Raw genomic sequence first — 21,494 nt, forward strand, 5'->3', positions numbered from 1 at the left:
AAGTACAAAATAAATGTATTTCCGGTGCTATAGACGTTGCTCTTTTATTTTGGAACCCCCCGACCGGAAGTAAAAATGTACCCTCGTTATTTGCTTTAGTGTCCGGCTGTTGGTTTCCGTTAGCTAGCAGCATATCAACACCAGCCATGGGAATACTGTTTTCTAAATTGGGGAGGCTTTTAATTGTCAAGGTAAGAGGATTTTAAGTCATGGTATCCATAAACTTCAATCGGTTCGGATCCTTTGAATGAAATGAGAATGTAAACAAACACTGGCGTCACGTTAGTAAGTATCACTGCGTTGCGTGAAATCACTGACTGCGCCCCGAGAGGAGTGGTTCGGCAAAAAATAGTTCAGAGTATATTTGCTTAGAAAACGTAATTGTCGAATTCAATAATTTTTTATTTCACAACATGTTTACAGGAACGTTTTGGAGTTGTATTTGGAGTGTATTTCGTGACTGTAGGGGACTGTAGGGAACTTCAGGGTAAAGGACTGCCCCACTTCCAGTGATGAAGCTAAGCTACGCTAACGGAGCGGCTGTTCCCTAAGCCTAATGCACGCACAGAGAAGAAAAGGGTATTTATCTTCTTGTCTAACTCCAGGGAAGATGGCAAATAAGCTAATTTCCCAAAATGTTGGCGTTTTCCTTTAAGGGCGGCTGGGTGGCGCAGCGGACATTGCGCTCGTCACCAAGGCAAGAGACACCGGGTTCGAATCCGGCTGTTGGCGTTGCCTCCGGCTTGGCCCGGCCGTCATACTAACTCAATTGGCAGAGTTAGCGGGTGGAAGTCGATGGGTGGTAATCTGGACGTTGTGGACAGCGACTCCTACAGGTCGGTTGGGGGACGCCTGCACAGCAGAGACAGGAAATGGCGGGGGTAGTGTGAGCCTCCCACACTGTAGGAGCCATTATGATGGTGGTATATTATTTTATTATTTGTAATATTATTATTGGACACCTGGTGGCGGGTTTTAGATTTGACAGCACTGGTTAGGTATTTAGGGTCACAGGTGCAGTAATCAACTAGGACACAGGTAGTGAGGAGCACACCGTTCTTACCAGTAGCTCAGTAACAGAAGCTCAGCAGCTCAGCAACCAGAAGCCAAGAAATACTTCACTTTATCCAAATGGATCAGCAACAGCCGTGCTGTATTGGCATCTGTTCCACAGGAGCACAGAGCCAAGGAGTTCAGGGAGTTGGACTTGGACAAGGACAGTCTACCAGTTGAAAGAGCCCTGGGATTACACTGGTGTGTTGAGACAGATGTGTTCAGGTTCACGGTTACAGCACCAGAGAGGCCACACACTAGACGTGGCATCTTGTCTGTGGTCGGTTCAATATATGACCCTTTGGGATTTCTGGCACCATTTGTTCTGCCAGCCAAGCTGATAATGCAGGAGCTCTGCAGGAGGAGGCTTGGATGGGATGAAGCCATACCCCAAGTTTTCTCTCAGCAGTGGACAGGATGGCTAGCGGATCTCAAGCAAATGGTGGAGTTTAAAGTGGATTGGTGTATGAAACCTAAGAACTTTGGCCAAGTCACACTCACAGCTGCATCATTTTTCAGATGCCAGTGAGAGTGGCTACGGAACTGTCTCTTACCTAAGACTGGAGAACAGCAACGGGGAAGTGCACGTTGCATTCACAATAGGAAAGTCCAGAGTGGCACCATTGAAACAAATGACAATTCCAAGAATGGAGCTGGCAGCGGAAGTCCTCGGTGTCAGAGTTGACACGAGACAAATCTGTTTTCTGGACGGATAGCACGACAGTGCTTAAGTACATAAACAATGAAACTAAATGTTTTCAAACATTTGTAGCAAACAGGATCTCTTTTGTAAGGGATGCTACTGACGTATCACAATGGAGATATGTGAGCACAAAGGAAAATCCTGCAAATGCAGCGTCAAGAGGGCTGACAGCAGACCGCTTCTTGAGCTACAAAAGATGGATCAGAGGACCAGATTTTCTCTGTAGATCAAATGATGAATGGCCGAACTTGCACTTTGAATCTACAATCTCTGCTAATGATCCAGAAATCAAACCTGACATTACAGTAAATGTCATAGTCAAAAGTCAATTGAACCCAACCAACTATCTAATCCACTACTTCTCATCATGGATGAAGCTGAAGACTGCTGTAGCTTGGCTTCTTAAAGTAAAGACCACACTCCTGCAACTGACTAGAAAGAGAAAGGAGATTCAAACTGCCATGAGTAGTGTTGAAGATGATCTTGTCAAATTAAAGGAAAAGGTTGCAGAGGAGATGCAGTCTTTCAAGTGACACTTCGTGGACAGTGCTTATCTCCCGAAGATCTTATCCAAGCAGAAGATGTAGTCATCTCATTCAGTCAAGGACAGAAATTCCAGGAAGAAATATCCGTTCTACAAGCTGGTAAAAATGTCAAAAGAAGCAGTCATTTGTACAAATTGGATCCAGTGCTGGATGATGGACTTCTGAGAGTAGGTGGTCGCCTGAATAGGCGTGCGATGCCGGAAGAGACCAAACATCCAATTATTCTCTCGAAGGACCTTCACATATCCACACTATTGTTACGACATATCCATAAACAACTCGGACATGGAGGAAGAAACTATATGCTGTCTTGTCTCCGCAAAATATATTGGATCATCAAAGCTAACTCCGCTGCAAGAAAAATCATAACTGACTGTATTGTGTGCAAATGACAGCGGCGAATTGGAGAGCAGAAAATGGCAGACTTGCCCTTGGAGAGGATTCAACCAGACAAGCCTCCATTTACAGATGTAGGAGTGGACTACTTCGGTCCGATAGAGATCAAAAGAGGACAAAGTCTAGTTAAAAGGTATGGTGTAATCTTCACCTGCATGGCAAGCAGGGCAGTACATCTCGAAATTGCACATACACTTGATACAGACTCCTGCATCCATGCATTACGAAGATTCATCTGTTGACGAGGTCAAGTTTTGTCTTTGAGATCAGACATTGGCACAAGCTTCATAGGAGCAGAAAGAGAATTGAGGGAAGCACTGAATAGCTTGAATCAGGATAAAATCCAGAATGCTATGCTTCAGCAAGGGATAAAGTGGAGCTTTAACCCCCCTGCAGGATCCCATCACGGCGGTGTTTGGGAGCGACTTATCCGCATGGTACGAAATGTACTACGTTCTGTTCTTCATCAACAAGTGCTGGATGATGAAGGATTGCAAACTTTATTGTGTGAAGTAGAAGCAATTCTAAATGATCGTCCCATTACCAAGTCTTCTGATGACCCAATGGACCTGGAGGCGCTGACCTCAAACCATCTTCTTTTGCTGAAAACACAGCCAGTATTGCCACCTGGATTATTTGTAAAAGAGGATCTGTACATCAAACGTAGATGGAAACAGGTACAATACATGGCAGATCTCTTTTGGAAACGATGGACAAAAGAATTCTCTAATCCAAGAACGTCAACGATGGTCAACAGTAAGAAGAAGTTTAGCCCCTGGTGATATTGTTGTGGTGGTTGATCCCACTGCACCACGAGGCTCCTGGTTACTGGGGAGAATATTGGATACCATTTCTGATGCAAAAGGTCTTGTACGCACAGTTCGACTGAAGACCAAAAGCAACATCTTGGAGAGACCAATAACGAAGATATGTCTGCTCCAAGAGACTGAAGTCTAAAGAAGATTGAATGCCTACACATTTTTTATTTTATGTATTTTCTTCGGAAATTGGCAATGAAATTGTAAAAAAAAAAAGAAAAAGGAAAAAAAAATGAAAATTGTAAATTTTGAATATGGCTCCCTGAATATGATTTAAGTATTAATTGTCATTACACTTTAGACAATTAGGGGCCGGCGTGTAGGAGCCATTATGATGGTGGCATATTATTTTATTATTTGTAATATTATTATTGGACACCTGGTGGCGGGTTTTAGATTTGACAGCACTGGTTAGGTATTTAGGGTCACAGGTGCAGTAATCAACTAGGACACAGGTAGTGAGGAGCACACCGTTCTTACCAGTAGCTCAGTAACAGAAGCTCAGCAGCTCAGCAACCAGAAGCCAAGAAATACCAAATAAATATAGAATACCATATAATTCCTACAGAACCCACACTGGCAATAAATTGAATGTACAACTGCAACTTCAGCAATAAACACCCCTAAACCTGGAATCACGACTGGACATCCATCATTGCTGTGTCTACTGCGTAAGATCACTCCCTACCATACCTGTGAAGTAACGGGCAAGAGAAAACAGGACATTGGAAATGAAAAATTGCCGTTACACACACGTTACACCTCGCCAATGAGAGTCCGCGCTGGCAGGTGAAAAGATGTGACAGGCTGCCTCCTCGTGTATCGGAGGGGACACGTGATGCAAGGCTTCTATCCTCCCTACAACCGGTCAGTGGGGGGCATATGCGAGCAACGTTCAAGACAGGGGAGGGGAGAATTGGCACAGCGAAATTGGGATGGGAGAAAAAATAGAAAGAGAGGAGAAAAAGTGGACAAAAAAAATAAATAATTGTGAGATTAATTAGTAAAAAAAAATTAATCTATTGACAGCTTTAAATAATTTAAATGAATCTCCAACGTTAAAGCATTAACTTTGACAGCCCTAAATATAATATATATATAATTTATATAATAATAATAATATTGTGAAAAACGAGATTGTAGTGTGTACGCAGACCAGAGAGGGGAGAGGGAGGGGGTGGGGGGTTCGCTCTCGAGGACGGAACGGAGCACCTGTTCCTAATGAGAAAACGCCCTGAGTGTAGGCTTGAGCTAAAGTTTCAGTATTAGTTTGTACTTTTTTCTTCAGAAGATGAAGAGAGGAGGAAGAGAGGAGGAAGAGAGGGTAGAGGAGAGGAAGAGATCAGGAAGAGAGGTGGAGAAGAGGGTAGACGAGAGGAAGAGAGGGTAGAGGAGAGGAAGATAGGGGGATGAGAGGGTAGAGGAGAGGAAGAGAGGGGGATGAGAGGGTAGAGGAGAGGAAGTGAGGAGGAAGAGAGGAAGAGAAGAGGGTAGAGAGGAAGAGAGGATGGGAAGAGGGTAGAGGAGAGGAAGAGAGGTGGAGAAGAGGGTAGAGGAGAGGAAAAGAGGAGGAAGAGAGGGTAGAGGAGAGGAGGAAGAGAGGGTAGAGGATAGGAAGAGAGGGGGATGAGAGTGTAGAGGAGAGGAAGAGAGGAGGAGAATTATTATTATTATTATTATTATTATTATTATTATTATTATTATTATTATTATTATTATTATTATTATTATTATTATTATTATATATTATTATGTACGCAGTATACAGTATATGCATGTATGTACTGTGTGTATGTATGTTTGTATTATAACATACAAACATTTTATAATATGCATATTTTTGTATTTTTGTATGTTTGATTTTATAAAACAGGGGTCGTTCTTGATAAGCCTCTAGGCTTCTAACTTCTCCTCCACAATCGTTATAACTTATTATGTATTGTTTTTACTTCTGTTTAACTGTGTTAATAAACAAACAAACAAAGAGAGGAGGAGAAGATGGTAGATGAGAGGAAGAGAAGAGGAAGAGATGGTAGAGGAGAGAAAGACAGGAGAGGAAGAGATGGTAGACGAGAGGAAGAGATGGTAGAGGAGAGGGAGAGAGGGTAGAGAGGAAGAGAGGAGGAGATGAAGAGAGGCTAGAGGAGAGGAAGAGAGGAAGAGAGGAGGAGAGGAAGAGAGGCTAGAGGAGAGGAAGAGAGGAGGAAGAGAGGGTAGTGATGGAGGAAGAGAGAGTAGAGATGGAGGAAGAGAAGGGGAAGAGAAGGTAAAGGTGGAAGAAGAGGAGGATGAATGGAGAGAAACCGGGGGGTGTCGATTTGCCAATTGGGTGAGGCTGGACGCGGAGGAGGAGGAGTAGAGGGGATACCGGAGTGCCGTAGATAATTATTGGCTGTGTCAGACAACATCTGTTATTGCGACATTCCAGCCGTCAGCCTCAGTAGAAGACAAGCTGGAACTGCCTGGAGAGTTCATGGCTGACACACCAAAGCCCTCCGGCTGGTCCCCTCCTGCAGCTATACCACAGACACGGTATCCAGGGCATTTAGCAGACGCTCTTATCTTATCTGAGTGACTTAACAAGTGCAACAAAGCTCAAGTTCTAGTATCACCAGCAAGCAGCCAAAAGAGCAGCACTAAGTAAATAGTGCCCAGTTAATAGCCTGAGAATTATCTTTATTCTTTTACTTTAATTTGAAAGATTGCATGATCCATTGTATGTTGAGCCATGATGATATAGAGCCCATTGAACCCCTTCAAACCCCATTCAATATTTTACCAAATATATAGCTGCTTATTAATATATAAATATAAAGTTGATTATTATTATTATATAAATATATAGCTGTTTAATGGGAAAATCAGCACGTTTTTCTTGATTCCTTAAAAATGGACTGTTTGTGCCTGTAGGAGATTATCATCTGACAGCAGTAATACAGTAACATTATATTTAATGTAGGAAAAAATATTAGGTGACACACATAAAAAGAAATATATATGTGCAAGGTGCAGGACAGACTACTTCTCCAGCGCCTTCTCCAGCATCTTCAACACCATCCAGCCTTTGCGGCTAGCGGAGAAGCTAATAATAATATAATGCAGGACCTCTTTAGAGGTCTTTATTCTGCATGCAACGAACTGGACATGCAATGGGAGTGGCACACACACACTGTAATACACACACACACACACACACACACACACACACACACACATGCATTGTCTTTTTGTCAGTCGCCGATGCGATTGAGCTCTGCGCTTAACCCATCCCGTCGTCCTTCCCCCCAAGGGCAGCCGGGAGCAGACAGAATACAGCATACGGAATACATAACTACTTACAACACTTAAGAACATGAAGCAAGGCATGGGAGAGGCACGACGGGCAAGGGAACACGGAGGTAAGTGAGGGTAACAAGGAGGGTACTGGAGACAATGACGCCACCAGGAAGTGATGACAAACCCACACTTAAATACCAACACTAATTACAACGATCAACACCTGGCAGGGCCAAAACACAGAATCAATAACACCAAACTAGACACAAAAAGCAACATCACACACAACAACCAGACAGGGAGACGACATCAAACAAAGACAGGGATGGCCCAAGATAATAAATAATTAGAGATTGAGGGCCCTTTCTCACTCACCCTATTTGTTTCTATTTCGTTCCGTTCTGGCCCGTTCCGAGATCTGAATCGAACCCCCCCCCCCCCTCTCCCCCCTCTAGTTTGCGTACACACTGCAGTCTTGTTTCGTTCCGGGTTCTGTTTACGGTTTGCCTTTTGAGCGTTTACGCTTGCCGTAGGTGATGATGTCACGTTCGAAAATGTAAACACAGGAAGTGTTAACATGGTGCTGGAGACTGAATACTGATATAAAATGAATAAATAAGCAATAAATATGAAGTTATATTTGAACCTCTGTTGTCAAGCCTTGTCAATATAACCCACCCCATTGTATCACGAATGGATGGTGTTGTAGAGTTCGCTTTTGAGCGTTTCCCAGGGCTAACGCTAAGCTAACGGTTAACGCTAGTTAGCTTAGCCTAGTCTAGTATAGCCTGTAGCACTTTCTTTTCAGCAAAGAACGTGCAATAAACAAAATGGATACATTCACTGTGTGTTCTGCCTGTCATTTGTTGATGAAACAAAACTAACATCAACACAAGTGACCACCAAGAGCGGATAGTTTAGTCTCAAAAAGGATCGGTAGCATTGTTAGCTGCATGCTAATGTCAATGGAATTTGCCATTATAACAGTATAGCATTGTGGCTAGAAGCTAACGTTAGCTCACGCTACTTAGCCAGCACCAAAACTGATGATATCGAGAGCTATCAGTAGTTAGATAACATTAGAGACAACGCTGTGTGTATTAAACAAAGGTGAATAGATGACTGGGCCATTTTGTTTAATGCTTGTTAAGTTGAAAGAGGAGCTTTGAGCTAACAGGGTTTGATAGCTAACACTAGCTCATGTTATCCAGTGGCAGTGCCAATCGGTAATGCTAGCAGAATGAATGGATGTAAACTTTATTTAACATATTGCATATGGGTACAATACAATACGGCTCAATACAAACAATTGCCCATAAATATCGTTTTTGTGGGTATTCTCCAGTTGTTGCTGTGTGTGGTGTTATCTGCCCAAAATTCAAGCAAGCATGACAGTAACGACGTTGTGTGTGTCACGCCCCCCGCACCGCACGGCGCGATTCCGCGACCACCTCATCGAACAGATCCCGTTCAGCGGGGGGTGAAACGAATCAGCGCCGTTTCGCATCGCAAAAGGGGTGAGTGAGAACACTGCCCCCCGTTCTTGGGAGCAGTGATTCGATCTCCAAACGTGAGTGAGAAAGCCCCCTGAGTCTATAATCTTGAACCAAACCAAGATGGCGACCGGCACCATCAGGCTACTCTGGCCACTAGAGGGAGGTAGGGGACCAGGTAGGAGACCACTGTCAGGAGGGAGGAAATGTCCAATGTCATTCTCATAACCGGCCCAGCAAGGGCCGGGCCTGGGGACGTTACAGAGTGGGTAGGTTACATCACAGGTGACAATGAGGATGAGTACAGAGCCCTGGTGGAGAGCTTTGTTGGGTGGAGCGACAGCAACCACCTCCAGCTCAACATCAGCAAGACTAAGGAGCTGATGGTGGGCTACCGGAGAGGCAAGAAGAACCCCCCCCCCCAACTCCCATCACCACCACAGAGGGGATGAGGTGGAGATGGTGAAGAAGACATAGAAGTTCCTTGGAGTACACCTGAACAACAAATTAGAATGGTTGGACAACACAGAGGCCCTCTACAGGAAGGGACAGAGCAGGTATGGGCATGGTCTACAAGATACACTACACCACTAAGATACCCATGTACACAGGGCCGCCTGGGAGAAATGCGAGGCCCTGTGCGAGATTTAACGCGAGCCCCCCCCCCCCCCCCCCCCCCCCCCCAAAGGTAAAAAAAAAAAAAAATAATATATATATATTTTTATTTATTTTTTATACAGTCAACATATTCTTAAATAATAGCGCTGCCCGAGGCGGGGCATGATACAGTCAACATATAGCAAAAGAGAGAGCGAGAGAGAGCTCCCGTTCTACAGTCAATATACAGTGTACAGAGAGAGAGAGAGAGAGAGAGACACATTGGAAAGAAATTGAAATGCCCTAAACAGAGAGTACACAGTGGCAGAATACCTGAGCACTGTGACTGAAGATCCTTGAGCACAGCCTAGCCATCGAGAAAGGCCGCCATAGGCAGACTGTGTGTGTTAGAAAGAGAGAGAGAGAGAGAGAGAGAACATGTGTGTTTGTCATGTGTGTGTGTGTTAGAGAGAGAGCATGTATCAACACTTAAATCCAAAGAGAAGAGGGTCTATACCAGAGAAAACAAAGCAGCAAGGAGCCAATGGCCGACATCAGCTAAAGGCTAGCCAGGTAGGCTACTGACGCCAGGCCACACACAGCTTTGGCCAACGGCCCAACGCTACCCAAGCTACACAAACAACCAAGACAATGAATTCACACACAGCACATGTCGTATCTCCAAATGTTGTGAAGTAGCATATGTTTTGCCTGGAAAAAAACATCGTTATTAACAAAACATTCGGGAGGGGAAGGAAGGAAGAGTGGGGTAATGTCATGACATTTTCATTAATCTTACCTGCACGAGGAACGCAGGGCGAAAGGCCGCAACACAGGTCTCCACGTTGACGAAAGGCCTCTCGCTGTCGGGACAAATAAGCTATGGCCAGAGCCTTGTCATGGTGCAGGCCCGACTACATCTTCTGTCAAAGGGCCTGCTATTCTCAAGGCTAACTGATAGCATCAAACGAACGTTCCCAGCTGACGCTAAACAGCTAACTGGCTAACAGTTAGCTCAATCAGGCCAGGTGCTCTCACCAGGCACACACCGTTAGCTACTAGTAGTATTAGCTAGTCGACCAGTTTGGCTCCAGAGAGAGAGAAAGAGAGATAGGTCAGGTCCACGGCGGGTATATAATCATAGGTTGACTCACCATAACGCAGTATCAACGCGGCGGCGCCAATGGTAAAGTTGGCCCACGGTGTAATTTCTTCTTCTTCTTCTTCGAGTACTTTCCGGCAGACTGGACACCTTTCGGCGTATTGCTGCTTAACAGATTTATCTGCTCACAAGTTCTCTTCTCCTTCTTTTGAAAAGACATCCACTCGCCTCGCCTCGCTCCTCTGAATAGGTTAGCTAACGCTAGTTAGCCTTTAGCTAAGCTAGCTACTAGCCGACATCATCATGGCTATACCATGACAAGGCTCCGGCCATTTGTCCCGCTAGCGAGAGGCCTTTCGTCAACGTTCCTTGGTGACCGACCTCTTTCTTCGTCTTGGCTGGCATAACTAAGCATAGTCAAAAGCTGCACGCGCGAAATAGTCAAACGCAGCTGACTCTTCTTCTTCTTCTTCTTCTTCCACGCCGGCGTACTACACATGATGTAAGTAAAACCACTCCCTTCGTTGAAACCAATAGTATGTCTGCTGCAGAACCCCAGAGGCTGAGCTCCAATAGTGAGTATGTCTGCAGGACTGCAGACCCAGGAACAAGTCAGACACATTCTACAAACGTGTCTAATGTGAAATATATAAGCATATAAGCAAAACTAGATTTTAGGTCTGTGATGAAAAAGGGCCTCGCGGGAAGGGGGGCCTCGCAAAAAAATAAAAAAATAATAAAAAAAATAATAAAAAAAATTTATAATTTTTTTTTTTTTTTTTTTTTTTTTTGCGAGGCCCCCCTTCCCGCGAGGCCCTGTGCGACCGCACTGCTCGCACACCCCCTGAGGCGGCCCTGCATGTACATGTCGAAATACTTCTCAAAGGTCAGTGAATTCCACGACCACAACACCAGAGGGAGTCCACAAATCATGTTCAACCCAGATTCGGCTCAAACAAGGGACTAAACACGTTTAGCAATTATGCCACAACAATGTGGAACACCCTACCCACAGCCGTAAAATAATGTGAATCCCTACCCACCTTCAAAACCGCCCTCAAAGAGCACCTACGGGAGGCTGCAATTAGAAACTGGCCCGGGTAATTGTCCAAACCCCCCCCCTCCCACCCACCCACCCAACCCCCTCAAATGTACAGTTTCTTCCCCCTTGAATGTATATATTTTATTTTAGGATCTCTGTCTCTTAAACAGTACTGTATATTTGTATGTCGTGTATGTCATAAATGTCATGATGAATTGAAAATGGGGGACCCTGATGTAAACAAGACGAAAGTCTTTCTCTGGTCTGCATCCCGTTTACCAATTGTGTGTATTGAGCCGTACTGTATATTGTACCCATTCTGCAATCTGTTAATAAAGTTTTCAATCAATCAATCAATCAGGCTGTTCTTCCTGAGGAGACTCAGGTCCGTCAATGTGTGCAATAGACTGCTGCAGTCGTTTTACCAGTCTGTAGTAGCCAACGTCCTCATTTTTGCTGTTGTATGCTAGACTCAAAGGACACCAACAAACTGAACAAGCTGGTGAGGAAGTCTAGGGCACTATGGGAACGACAGTGGATCAGGAGGTAGAGCGGTCGTCTGGTAATGAGATGGTTCCTGGTTAAATTCCGGCTCCTCCTGGCAGCGTGTCAAAGTATCCTTGAGCAAGACACTTAATCCATAACTGCTCCTGATGAGCAGGTTGCCACCTTGCATGGTTGCCTCCGCTGTCGGTGTGTGAATGTGTGAATGTGAGGCATAAGTTGTAAAGCGCTTTGGATAAAAGCGCTATATTCGCCCGTTTCATCTTCCGCGCGAATTCACTGCAGTGATCATGACTGCAGTGTACATCCATCCCCAGGCGAACGTCGGCAGAGCGCTAGCGGAACTACACGACCATCTGAACGCGCACCAGATCAAGCATCCCGACGCAGCCATGATCGTAGCCGGGGACTTCAATCAGGCGAATATGAAGAAAGTCATGCCGTCTTTCTTCCAGCACATCGTCTGCTCCACAAGGGGAGGAAATACACTCGACCACTGTTACACCCCGCTCAGAGCCGGATACAAGGCTGTACCGGCTCCACCATTAGCGGGAGCAACAAACACGTCGGATCACGACGCCATCTTTCTTGTCCCAGCATATAAACAGAGATCACGTGACGCCGTCGTGTCACGTGATGTAAAAAAATGGGACGACCAATCAGAGGCCACGTTTCAGGACGCACTGGATGACGCCGACTGGGGAATGTTCAGGAGGAGTAACAGTGACGTCAGCGATTTCACAGACGCTGTGGTGTCATTCATAACAACACTGGCTGATAGTATCGTCCCCACAAAAAAGGCGAGGGTGTTCCCAAACCAGAAACCATGGGTGGACAGTAGGGATGCTCGATATTGGCTTTTTTACCGATACCGATATTCCGATATTGTCCAACTCTTAATTTCCGATACCGATATCAACCGATATTAACCGATACCGATATATGCAGGGTTTCCCCCCCCGAAAAACTGAATAATTTCAGGTAACTAATAATTTCACTGGATATATATATAACAAATATTGTTATTGTTTTTTTGTTTTTTTAAACCGATACCGATATTTTCCGATATCACATTTTACTGCCGATATCGGCCGATAATATCGGTCGGCCGATAATATCGGACATCCCTAGTGGACAGTACTATCAGGGCAGCCCTGAACTCTCGCACCACTGCTTATAACCGGGGCAGAGAGTCAGGAAACATGGAAGAGTACAAGACAACAGTCTACACTCTGCGCAAGGCTGTCAAACTTGCTAAGAGGACGTATGCCGACAAGATGGAGGCACAAATGGCACAGAATGACACAAGAGGATTATGGCAAGGACTGAGGGCTATAACTGACTACAAAGTCAGCGCCCCCTCAATGGGGAGCGACGACGCCTCCCTTGCGGACAAGCTCAACACCTTTTACGCTCGGTTTGGTGCAAATCAAATCAAATCAAATCAAATTTATTTATAGGGCCCGACAACACACGTTAATGTCCCCATGGGCCGTACAGGTCTTCTTTAAACAAGTCAAGAAGACAACATAACAATAAGTCAAGAACAGAACAAGAACACTAGATGAATGCAAATAAATGAAAGAATGCAAGCACTCCCAGACATACCCCACGCGAAGGTAAGGAAAAACTCACTAAAACCTAACAATAGGGAAAAAAAGCTCCACAGGCAATGTGGAGGAGAGAAACCTTAGAAGGGCCGTTCAAGGGGGATCTCCCTTCTTAGATGTCGGTGATAGTAGTGTTGCAGACGGACAGTTGGTAAGCATGCACTCATGTGTGTGGTGAAACACAGATGAGTGCATGCAATAGTAACTGTACATTTTGAAAAATTAAAGATAGAGCTAATAGCGATAGCAACTGAACATTTTGAAAGATTAAAGATAGAGTTGATAGCGGATCTATTTGAGGCACAGGGGCGGCGCAAGAGGGTCACGTCCTCCCCGTCTTAGTCACGGGACATTCAACACTCCGGTCGTTGCTCAGGGACAGCCGGAGACAGGGGGAAGGGGGGTGGCGCAGAGAGGGTCGCGAACTCCCCGACATCATCGCGGGACATCCGGCACTCCGGTCACCACTACGAGACCTCCGAAGACAGGGGGGCACGCAGAGGGGGTCGCAATCTCCCGGCCTTCGTCACGGGACGTCCAACACTCCAGGACAGCAAGTCATAGGAAGACAGGGAGACGGGACAGGCGTTAGACAGCTCATGAGATTGTAGTAGGCGGACATAGCAATAGATACAAGTGGTAGGCATATATGTGAATGGAGTAGATATATGAAGTAAGCGTATTATGTGAATAGAATAGAAGTACTTAACCCAGCAATGAAACCGCGTTGACTGTTAATCTGTTAACAGTCTGTTAATCAGTTGACAGGACCACGGACAGACGGCGGTGAATAACTGATCCAATGCCTCGGAGGTGCATGTAGAGCAGTCACTACAAGCTTGGCCAAGACCCCGAGGCATCCATCACCTTGGTCAGCGCCAGGAGACGGGTACTCAGAGAGAAGGGGGAGGGAGGGGGGGGGGGGGGGAGAGGGGGGGGGGAAGAGTTAGAGAGTTCCCATGTTTGTGGTGCTGCAAAGGAGCAGACATGTAGTACCCTGTAATGTACTGTAGTGCAAACAGTGGCACTGCTAGCCCAACGGCTAGTGACGTCACTGGTGCGCCGGCTGCTGTGGAGGGGGGGGGGCATCCGCGGGGGCGGGGGACGCTCTCTCATTGACGGTACACAGTGTGAGAAGAGCATTTATGCAGGTGAACACCAGGAAGGCTGCTGGCCCAGATGGAATAACAGGACGCATACTTAAGTCCTGTGCCAACCAGCTAGCCCCTGTGTTCACCGCCATATTTAATCAATCCCTGGTGGAGTCGGTGGTCCCTGCCTGCTTCAAGATGTCTACCATCATCCCTGTACCGAAGAAACCCTCCCCAACATGTCCAAATGACTACAGACCGGTGGCACTCACCTCTGTGGTCATGAAATGTTTTGAGAGGCTGGTCAAGGACCACATTTGTGCCTCCCTCCCCAGTGATATGGACCCTATGCAATTTGCATACAGGACAAACAGGTCCACTGACGACGCGGTCTCCCAGGTACTGCACAGCACCCTCTCCCACCTTGACCGTCAGAAGGGGGGCTATGTGAGACTGTTGTTCATTGACTACAGCTCAGCGTTCAACACCATAGTCCCCACCAGACTGGTGGACAAGCTGATCGAGCTGGGTCTGAGCTCCGCCCTGAGCGCCTGGGTACTGGACTTTCTGAGTGAAAGACCCCAGGCGGTCAGGGTGGGGGGTCAGACCTCCAACACCATCACCCTGAGCATCGGGTCCCCCAGGGCTGTGTTCTAAGCCCCCTGCTGTACTCACTCTACACACACGACTGTGTGGCCAAGTTCAGCTCCAACTCCATAGTGAAGTTCGCAGACGACACGTGGTGGTGGGGCTGATCTCGGACAACGACGAGAAGGCCTACCGGGAGGAGGTTGAGGTACTGGAACGCTGGTGCCAGGACAACAGCCTGCTCCTGAACATTGGTAAAACCAAGGAGCTGATCGTGGATTATAGGAGAGGACAGCAGGAGACACACACACCACTGATGATTAACGGGGCTACCGTGGACAGGGTGAGCAGCTTTAAGTACCTGGGGGTCCACATCTCAGAGGATCTGACATGGTCAACACACATAGACACAGTAGTAAAGAAGGCGAAACAGCGCCTCTACCACCTGAGACAGTTAAGGAAGTTCAGAGTATCGGGGAAGATACTCCAGTCCTTCTACTCAGGAGCTGTAGAGAGCATCTTGACCGGAAACATCACTGCCTGGTATGGAAACAGCACGGCACAAGACAAGAAGGCCCTACAGAGAGTGGTGCGCTCAGCCGAGCGTACCACGGGTATTGCACTACCTCCCCTGCAGGTTCTATACAACAAGAGGTGCAAATCCAGAGCCTGCAGGATAATGAAAGACCCTCACCACCCCAATAACAGCCTGTTCCAGCTGCTGAGGTCAGGCAGACGCCTGCGAACCCCAGCTACTAGGACAGAGCGGCTTAGGCTCAGCTTCTTCCCCAGGCCATCAGAGTCCTGAACAATGAACATTGAGTACCACTGTAACACTTTAGCATGAGCGGGCACACACTCAGGCCGCACGCACCCTCACTTATTGCCAAAAGGAAAGGCCACTTTAAATTAGTATTAGCAACAGTAACAGTGTATTGCACTACTATTACTACTACTGTTAACTGTCAACTGTTACCCGTCATTGCACAAATTTATTGTTACCTGCTACCTGTTATTGCACAATTTTATTGCACACATTTTTTGTATTGGATTCTATTATATGTTATATGTTGTACCAATTGCACATCGTTGCGGGCAAGACCACCCGCATTTCATTGTATATCCGTATGCCGTGACAAATAAAACTCTTGACTTGACTTGGCCTATTTATAGCCACATGGCTCATACCCCCGGACACTCCACTAACCCCCTCAACCAGTCCTTCATGCCAGTGGCCGTCAAGCTCCACAACCGTGGGCATGGACTGCTGCCAGCAGCTGGAGAACTAATGGCTGTAGAACTATTAGGAATGTCTAAATGTTCCTAATTTATGCAAATGACATGTCATCAGCTTGTGACTGCAACGTGTTCCTGTTCGCAGACGACTCAGCCCTGCTGGTCTCTGACAAGAACAAGTTACAGGTTGAAAAAGCCCTCAACTCTGAACTCGGCAGAATCTGCACCTGGCTCGCTGATAACAAACTATCATTACACCTGGGTAAAACAGAGTCCATTCTCTTTGGATCAAATAACAAACTCAGCAAGGCCAACGGCTTCACTGTTACAGTGGGTGACAATATTGTCACAAGGAAAGATGAAATTACTAGTGCTGTCAATCGATTAAAATATTTAACTCGATTAATCGCATGATTGTCCATAATTAACTCGCGATTAATCGCAAATTAATCGTATTTAAAAAAGATATATTAGTTTACCTTAAACGGATCTTTTTCAAGTTCCAAGTTTTAATACTCTTATTAACATGCGAGTCAACAAATGCTTGCTTTATGCAGCCATTTAACACAAAAGGATGACCCTCATGCATTGCAAATTTGCATCAAATTCAAAACAGATTGATGCACAAAATAACTTAAAAGAAAATAATAATTTAAAACAATGAATAAAGTGTGCATGAAATAATAGGGGAAAGAAAACATTAGGAACTTGTTACATTCACCCACACAAGGGCTGATTAATCACACACACCCCTCTCACTCTCACACACACACACTCTCCCAGCTCTCTTTCTCTCTTGCCCCTTCCTCATCTCTGTCACCCCCCTGTCTCTCTATATCTCACACACACACACACACACACGCTTCAGAAACAAACATAGTATCAATGAGAGCATCAATAATACACCTGAGTCAAGTCTAGTAAAAAAAATAAAAAAAAAAAAAAAATCTTGAGTTAAAAAAATTGTAGCGTTAATAGAATCGGGCGATAACGCGTTGATATCGCGTTAACTTTGACAGCCTTAGAAATTACATACCTGGGTTCCATCCTAGAGGCAAATCTTTCCTGTGACAAAATGGCATCCAATGTAATCAAAAAAGTCTACCAACGAACTCGATTCTTGTACCGGATCTCCTCTCTGGTAAACAAGAATGCCCTGAAGACTCTGGCAGGAGCACTCATTCAAGGGTACTACGACTACAGTATGCTGATCTCATGGTACCAAAGCACCTCAAAGGCACTAAAAACAAGATTACAAACATCACAAAACAAACTGGTCAGACTACTGCTTGACCTTACTCCTAAAACTCACCTCACCCCTGCCCACAAAAACAGTTCAAGCCTCAGATACTTGATTTAGCTTTGGATTGTTTTAACTCTCCTGTGAACTCTGTCCGACCTCGCTCAGCCTGGGCCGTCACACACACACACACACACACACACACACACACACACACACACACACACACACACACACACACACACACACACACACACACACACACACACACACACACACACACAGACACACAGACACACAGACACACAGACACACACACACACACGCACACACACACACACAGACACACACACACACACACACACACACACACACACACACACACACACACGGTAAACGGTACCCTATCCCCCCCCCTCACAGTGAGCTGTGGTGTTCCACAAGGAAACATACTAGGACCGCTACTGTTCCTAATTTATGCAAATTACATGTCGTCAGCTTGTGACTGCAACTTGTTCTTGTTCGCAGATGACTCAGCCCTGCTGGTCTCTGACAAGAACAAGTTACAGGTTGAAAAAACCCTCAGCTCGGAACTAGGCAAAATCTGCATATGGCTCGCTGATAACAAACTATCATTACACATGGGCAAAACAGAGTCCATTCTCTTCGGTTCAAATAACAAACTCAGCAAGACCGACGGCTTCTCAGTTACAGTGGGTGACAATATTGTCACAAGGAAAGATGAAATTACCTACCTGGGCTCCATCCTAGAGGCAAATCTTTCCTGTGACAAAATGGCATCCAATGTAATCAAAAAAGTCTACCAACGAACTCGATTCTTGTACCGGATCTCCTCTCTGGTAAACAAGAATGCCCTGAAGACTCTGGCAGGAGCACTCATTCAAGGGTACTACGACTACAGTATGCTGATCTCATGGTACCAAAGCACCTCAAAGGCACTAAAAACAAGATTACAAACATCACAAAACAAACTGGTCAGACTACTGCTTGACCTTACTCCTAAAACTCACCTCACCCCTGCCCACAAAAACAGTTCAAGCCTCAGATACTTGATTTAGCTTTGGATTGTTTTAACTCTCCTGTGAACTCTGTCCGACCTCGCTCAGCCTGGGCCGTCACACACACACACACACACACACACACACACACACACACACACACACACACACACACACACACACACACACACACACACACACACACACACACACACACACACACACACACACACACACACACACACACACGCACACACACACACACAGACACACAGACAGACAGACAGACAGACACACACACACACACACACACACACACACACACACACACACACACACACACACACACACACACACACACACACACACACACACACACACACACACACACACACACACACACACACACACACACACGGTAAACGGTACCCTATCCCCCCCCCTCACAGTGAGCTGTGGTGTTCCACAAGGAAACATACTAGGACCGCTACTGTTCCTAATTTATGCAAATTACATGTCGTCAGCTTGTGACTGCAACTTGTTCTTGTTCGCAGATGACTCAGCCCTGCTGGTCTCTGACAAGAACAAGTTACAGGTTGAAAAAACCCTCAGCTCGGAACTAGGCAAAATCTGCATATGGCTCGCTGATAACAAACTATCATTACACATGGGCAAAACAGAGTCCATTCTCTTCGGTTCAAATAACAAACTCAGCAAGACCGACGGCTTCTCAGTTACAGTGGGTGACAATATTGTCACAAGGAAAGATGAAATTACCTACCTGGGCTCCATCCTAGAGGCTAATCTTTCCTGTGACAAAATAGCATCCAATGTAATAAAAAAAGTCAACCAACGAACTCGTATTCTTGTACCGGATCTCCTCTCTGGTAAATAAGAACACCCTGAAGACTCTGGCAGGAGCACTCATACAAGGGTACTACGACTATGCTTGCACCTCATGGTACCAAAGCACCTCAAAGGCGCTAAAAACAAAATTACAAACATCTCAAAACAAACTGGTCAGACTACTGCTTGACCTTACTCCTAGAACCCACCTCACCCCTGCCCACTTTGACTACCTAGGATGGCTTAGAGTAGACGACAGAGTACAGCAACTTGCAATGGGCCTGGTCTACAAGATACAGTACACGACCAAGGTACCCATGTACATGTCAAAATACTTCCCAAAGGTCAGTGAATACCACGATCACAACACCAGAGGGAGCTCCACAAATCATGTTAAACCCAGATTCGGCTCAAACAAGGGACTAAACATGTTTTTGCAATTATGCCACATCAATGTGGAACGCCCTACCCAAAGCTGTAAAGGAATGTGAATCACTACCCACTTTCAAAGAACACCTACGGGAGACTGCAATTCGAAACTGACCCATGTAAATGTCCTAACCCAACCCCCTCCAATGTACAGTAGATGACCAAGTATGGTTGTCAATATTCCAATGTACAGTTTTGCTTGTACAGTTGTACAGTGTTCCCCCCCACCCCTCCTGCCCAACCCCCCCCACCCCCCCACCCTTTACAAGCGATACGTGTCTTCTCCTGAACGGATGACGCATAGCCCACCTCTCCCTTACCCGCATGTGCAAACTCAGCCAAAACCACCAACCACCGTCGACAACAGATTCAAGTTCAAGTTCAAGTTCTTTAATAGTTGTCATACAGAAGTACAGAATACTTTCATACAAAATGCTTCTTACTGTTACGCTCCAGAGACTGTGCTAGACAAGATAGTATCAAATAACATAATAACATAATATAGCATGAATTTAGAAGAAGAGAATGAGGTCACAGTGTTCGGTATAGACATATGTACAATGTTCTGAGTTCCCATATAATATACAATACACAATACTATGCAGTGTACTAATGTACAGTACTATCTAGTGCAAAGCAGAAATGGGATGAGGTACAATTTTAGGTACAATTTACAGTAAGGTGTACGAGTTGTAGTGCAATCCTTCATCCATAAATATAAAGTGTGGGGAGTGGGTGCTACAGTGTGTTTGTTTAAAGTGGGTGTGTGCTATAAAGTGTGTGGAGTGGGTGCTACAGTGTGTTTGTTTAAAGTGAGTGTGTGCGTGTGGATGTGTGTGCTATGTGCGTTTGGTGGTTGTTGTTGTGTAGTGTTCATTCATTGTTCGTTTAGCAGCCTGATGGCCTGGGGATAGAAGCTACTTCTGAGTCTTTCTGTGCTCGCCTTGAGACTCCGGTATCGCTTGCCTGACCGCAGCAGTTCAAAGAGGCAGTTGTTCGGGTGACTGGAGTCTTTAATGATTCTCTTAGCCTTGCCCTTGCAACGCTTGTAGTAAATGTTCTGGAGGGTGGGGAGCCCCCCTCCAATTGTGCGTTCGGCTGCACGTGTCACTCTTTGTAGTCTGCTTCGGTCTTTTGCAGTGCTATTCCCAAACCAGGAGGTGATGTTGCCGGTCAAGATGCTCTCTATTGTACATGAGTAGAAGTTCTTAAGGATCTTCTGGCTGACTTGGAACTTCCTTAGGCGCCTGAGGAAGTAGAGGCGTTGTCGTGCCTTCTTCACCACACTGTTAATGTGTGTGGTCCATGTCAAGTCCTCGGATATGTAGGCTCCGAGGTACTTGAAGCTGTTGACTCTCTCAACCGGTGCCCCGTCGATGCTGAGGGGGCTGTAGTCCTTGACCCCCGACCTCCTGAAGTCCACAATCATCTCCTTTGTTTTGCTGACGTTCAGGGAGAGGCTGTTTTCCTGGCACCATCCCGCCAGGACCTTGACCTCTTCCAGGTAGGCCCTCTCGTCGTTGGCAGAGATCAGGCCCACCACCACTGTGTCGTCAGCAAATTTGACGATTGTATTGCTACTCCGCTGAGCCACACAGTCGTGTGTGTACAGGGAGTAGAGGAGGGGACTCAGAACACAGCCCTGGGGGGCCCCTATGTTGAGGGTGATGGATGAGGAGGTGCAGTTGCCTGCTCTCACCACCTGGGGTCTGCCAGTCAGGAAGTCCAAGACCCACTGGCAGAGGTCATAGCACAAGCCCAGGTCCCTGAGCTTGGCTATGAGTACGGAGGGGACTATGGTATTGAATGCCGAGCTGTAGTCGATGAATAGCATTCTCACATAGTTCCCCTGCCTCTTGTCCAGGTGTGATGCTGCTGTGTGCAGCACATGGGATATGGCGTCCTC

The 21,494-nt window shown here is 46.0% G+C and overlaps 1 protein-coding gene across 1 annotated transcript in view; it reads left to right on the plus strand.

Moving 5' to 3' along the window:
* cyp26c1 (cytochrome P450, family 26, subfamily C, polypeptide 1) overlaps window positions 1-21,494 on the plus strand; it is a gene marked incomplete at its 3' end in the record, with an annotated part of 88,293 nt that overhangs the window by 29,856 nt on the left and 36,943 nt on the right. Inside the window, 1 exon segment of the mRNA XM_084321954.1 lies at window positions 5,944-6,047. Coding sequence (XP_084178080.1) covers window positions 5,944-6,047 — 104 coding nt within the window.

Source organism: Notolepis coatsorum (assembly GCF_963971535.1).
Source record: "Notolepis coatsorum genome assembly, chromosome: 9".
In the NCBI taxonomy this organism is placed as follows: domain Eukaryota; kingdom Metazoa; phylum Chordata; class Actinopteri; order Aulopiformes; family Paralepididae; genus Notolepis; species Notolepis coatsorum.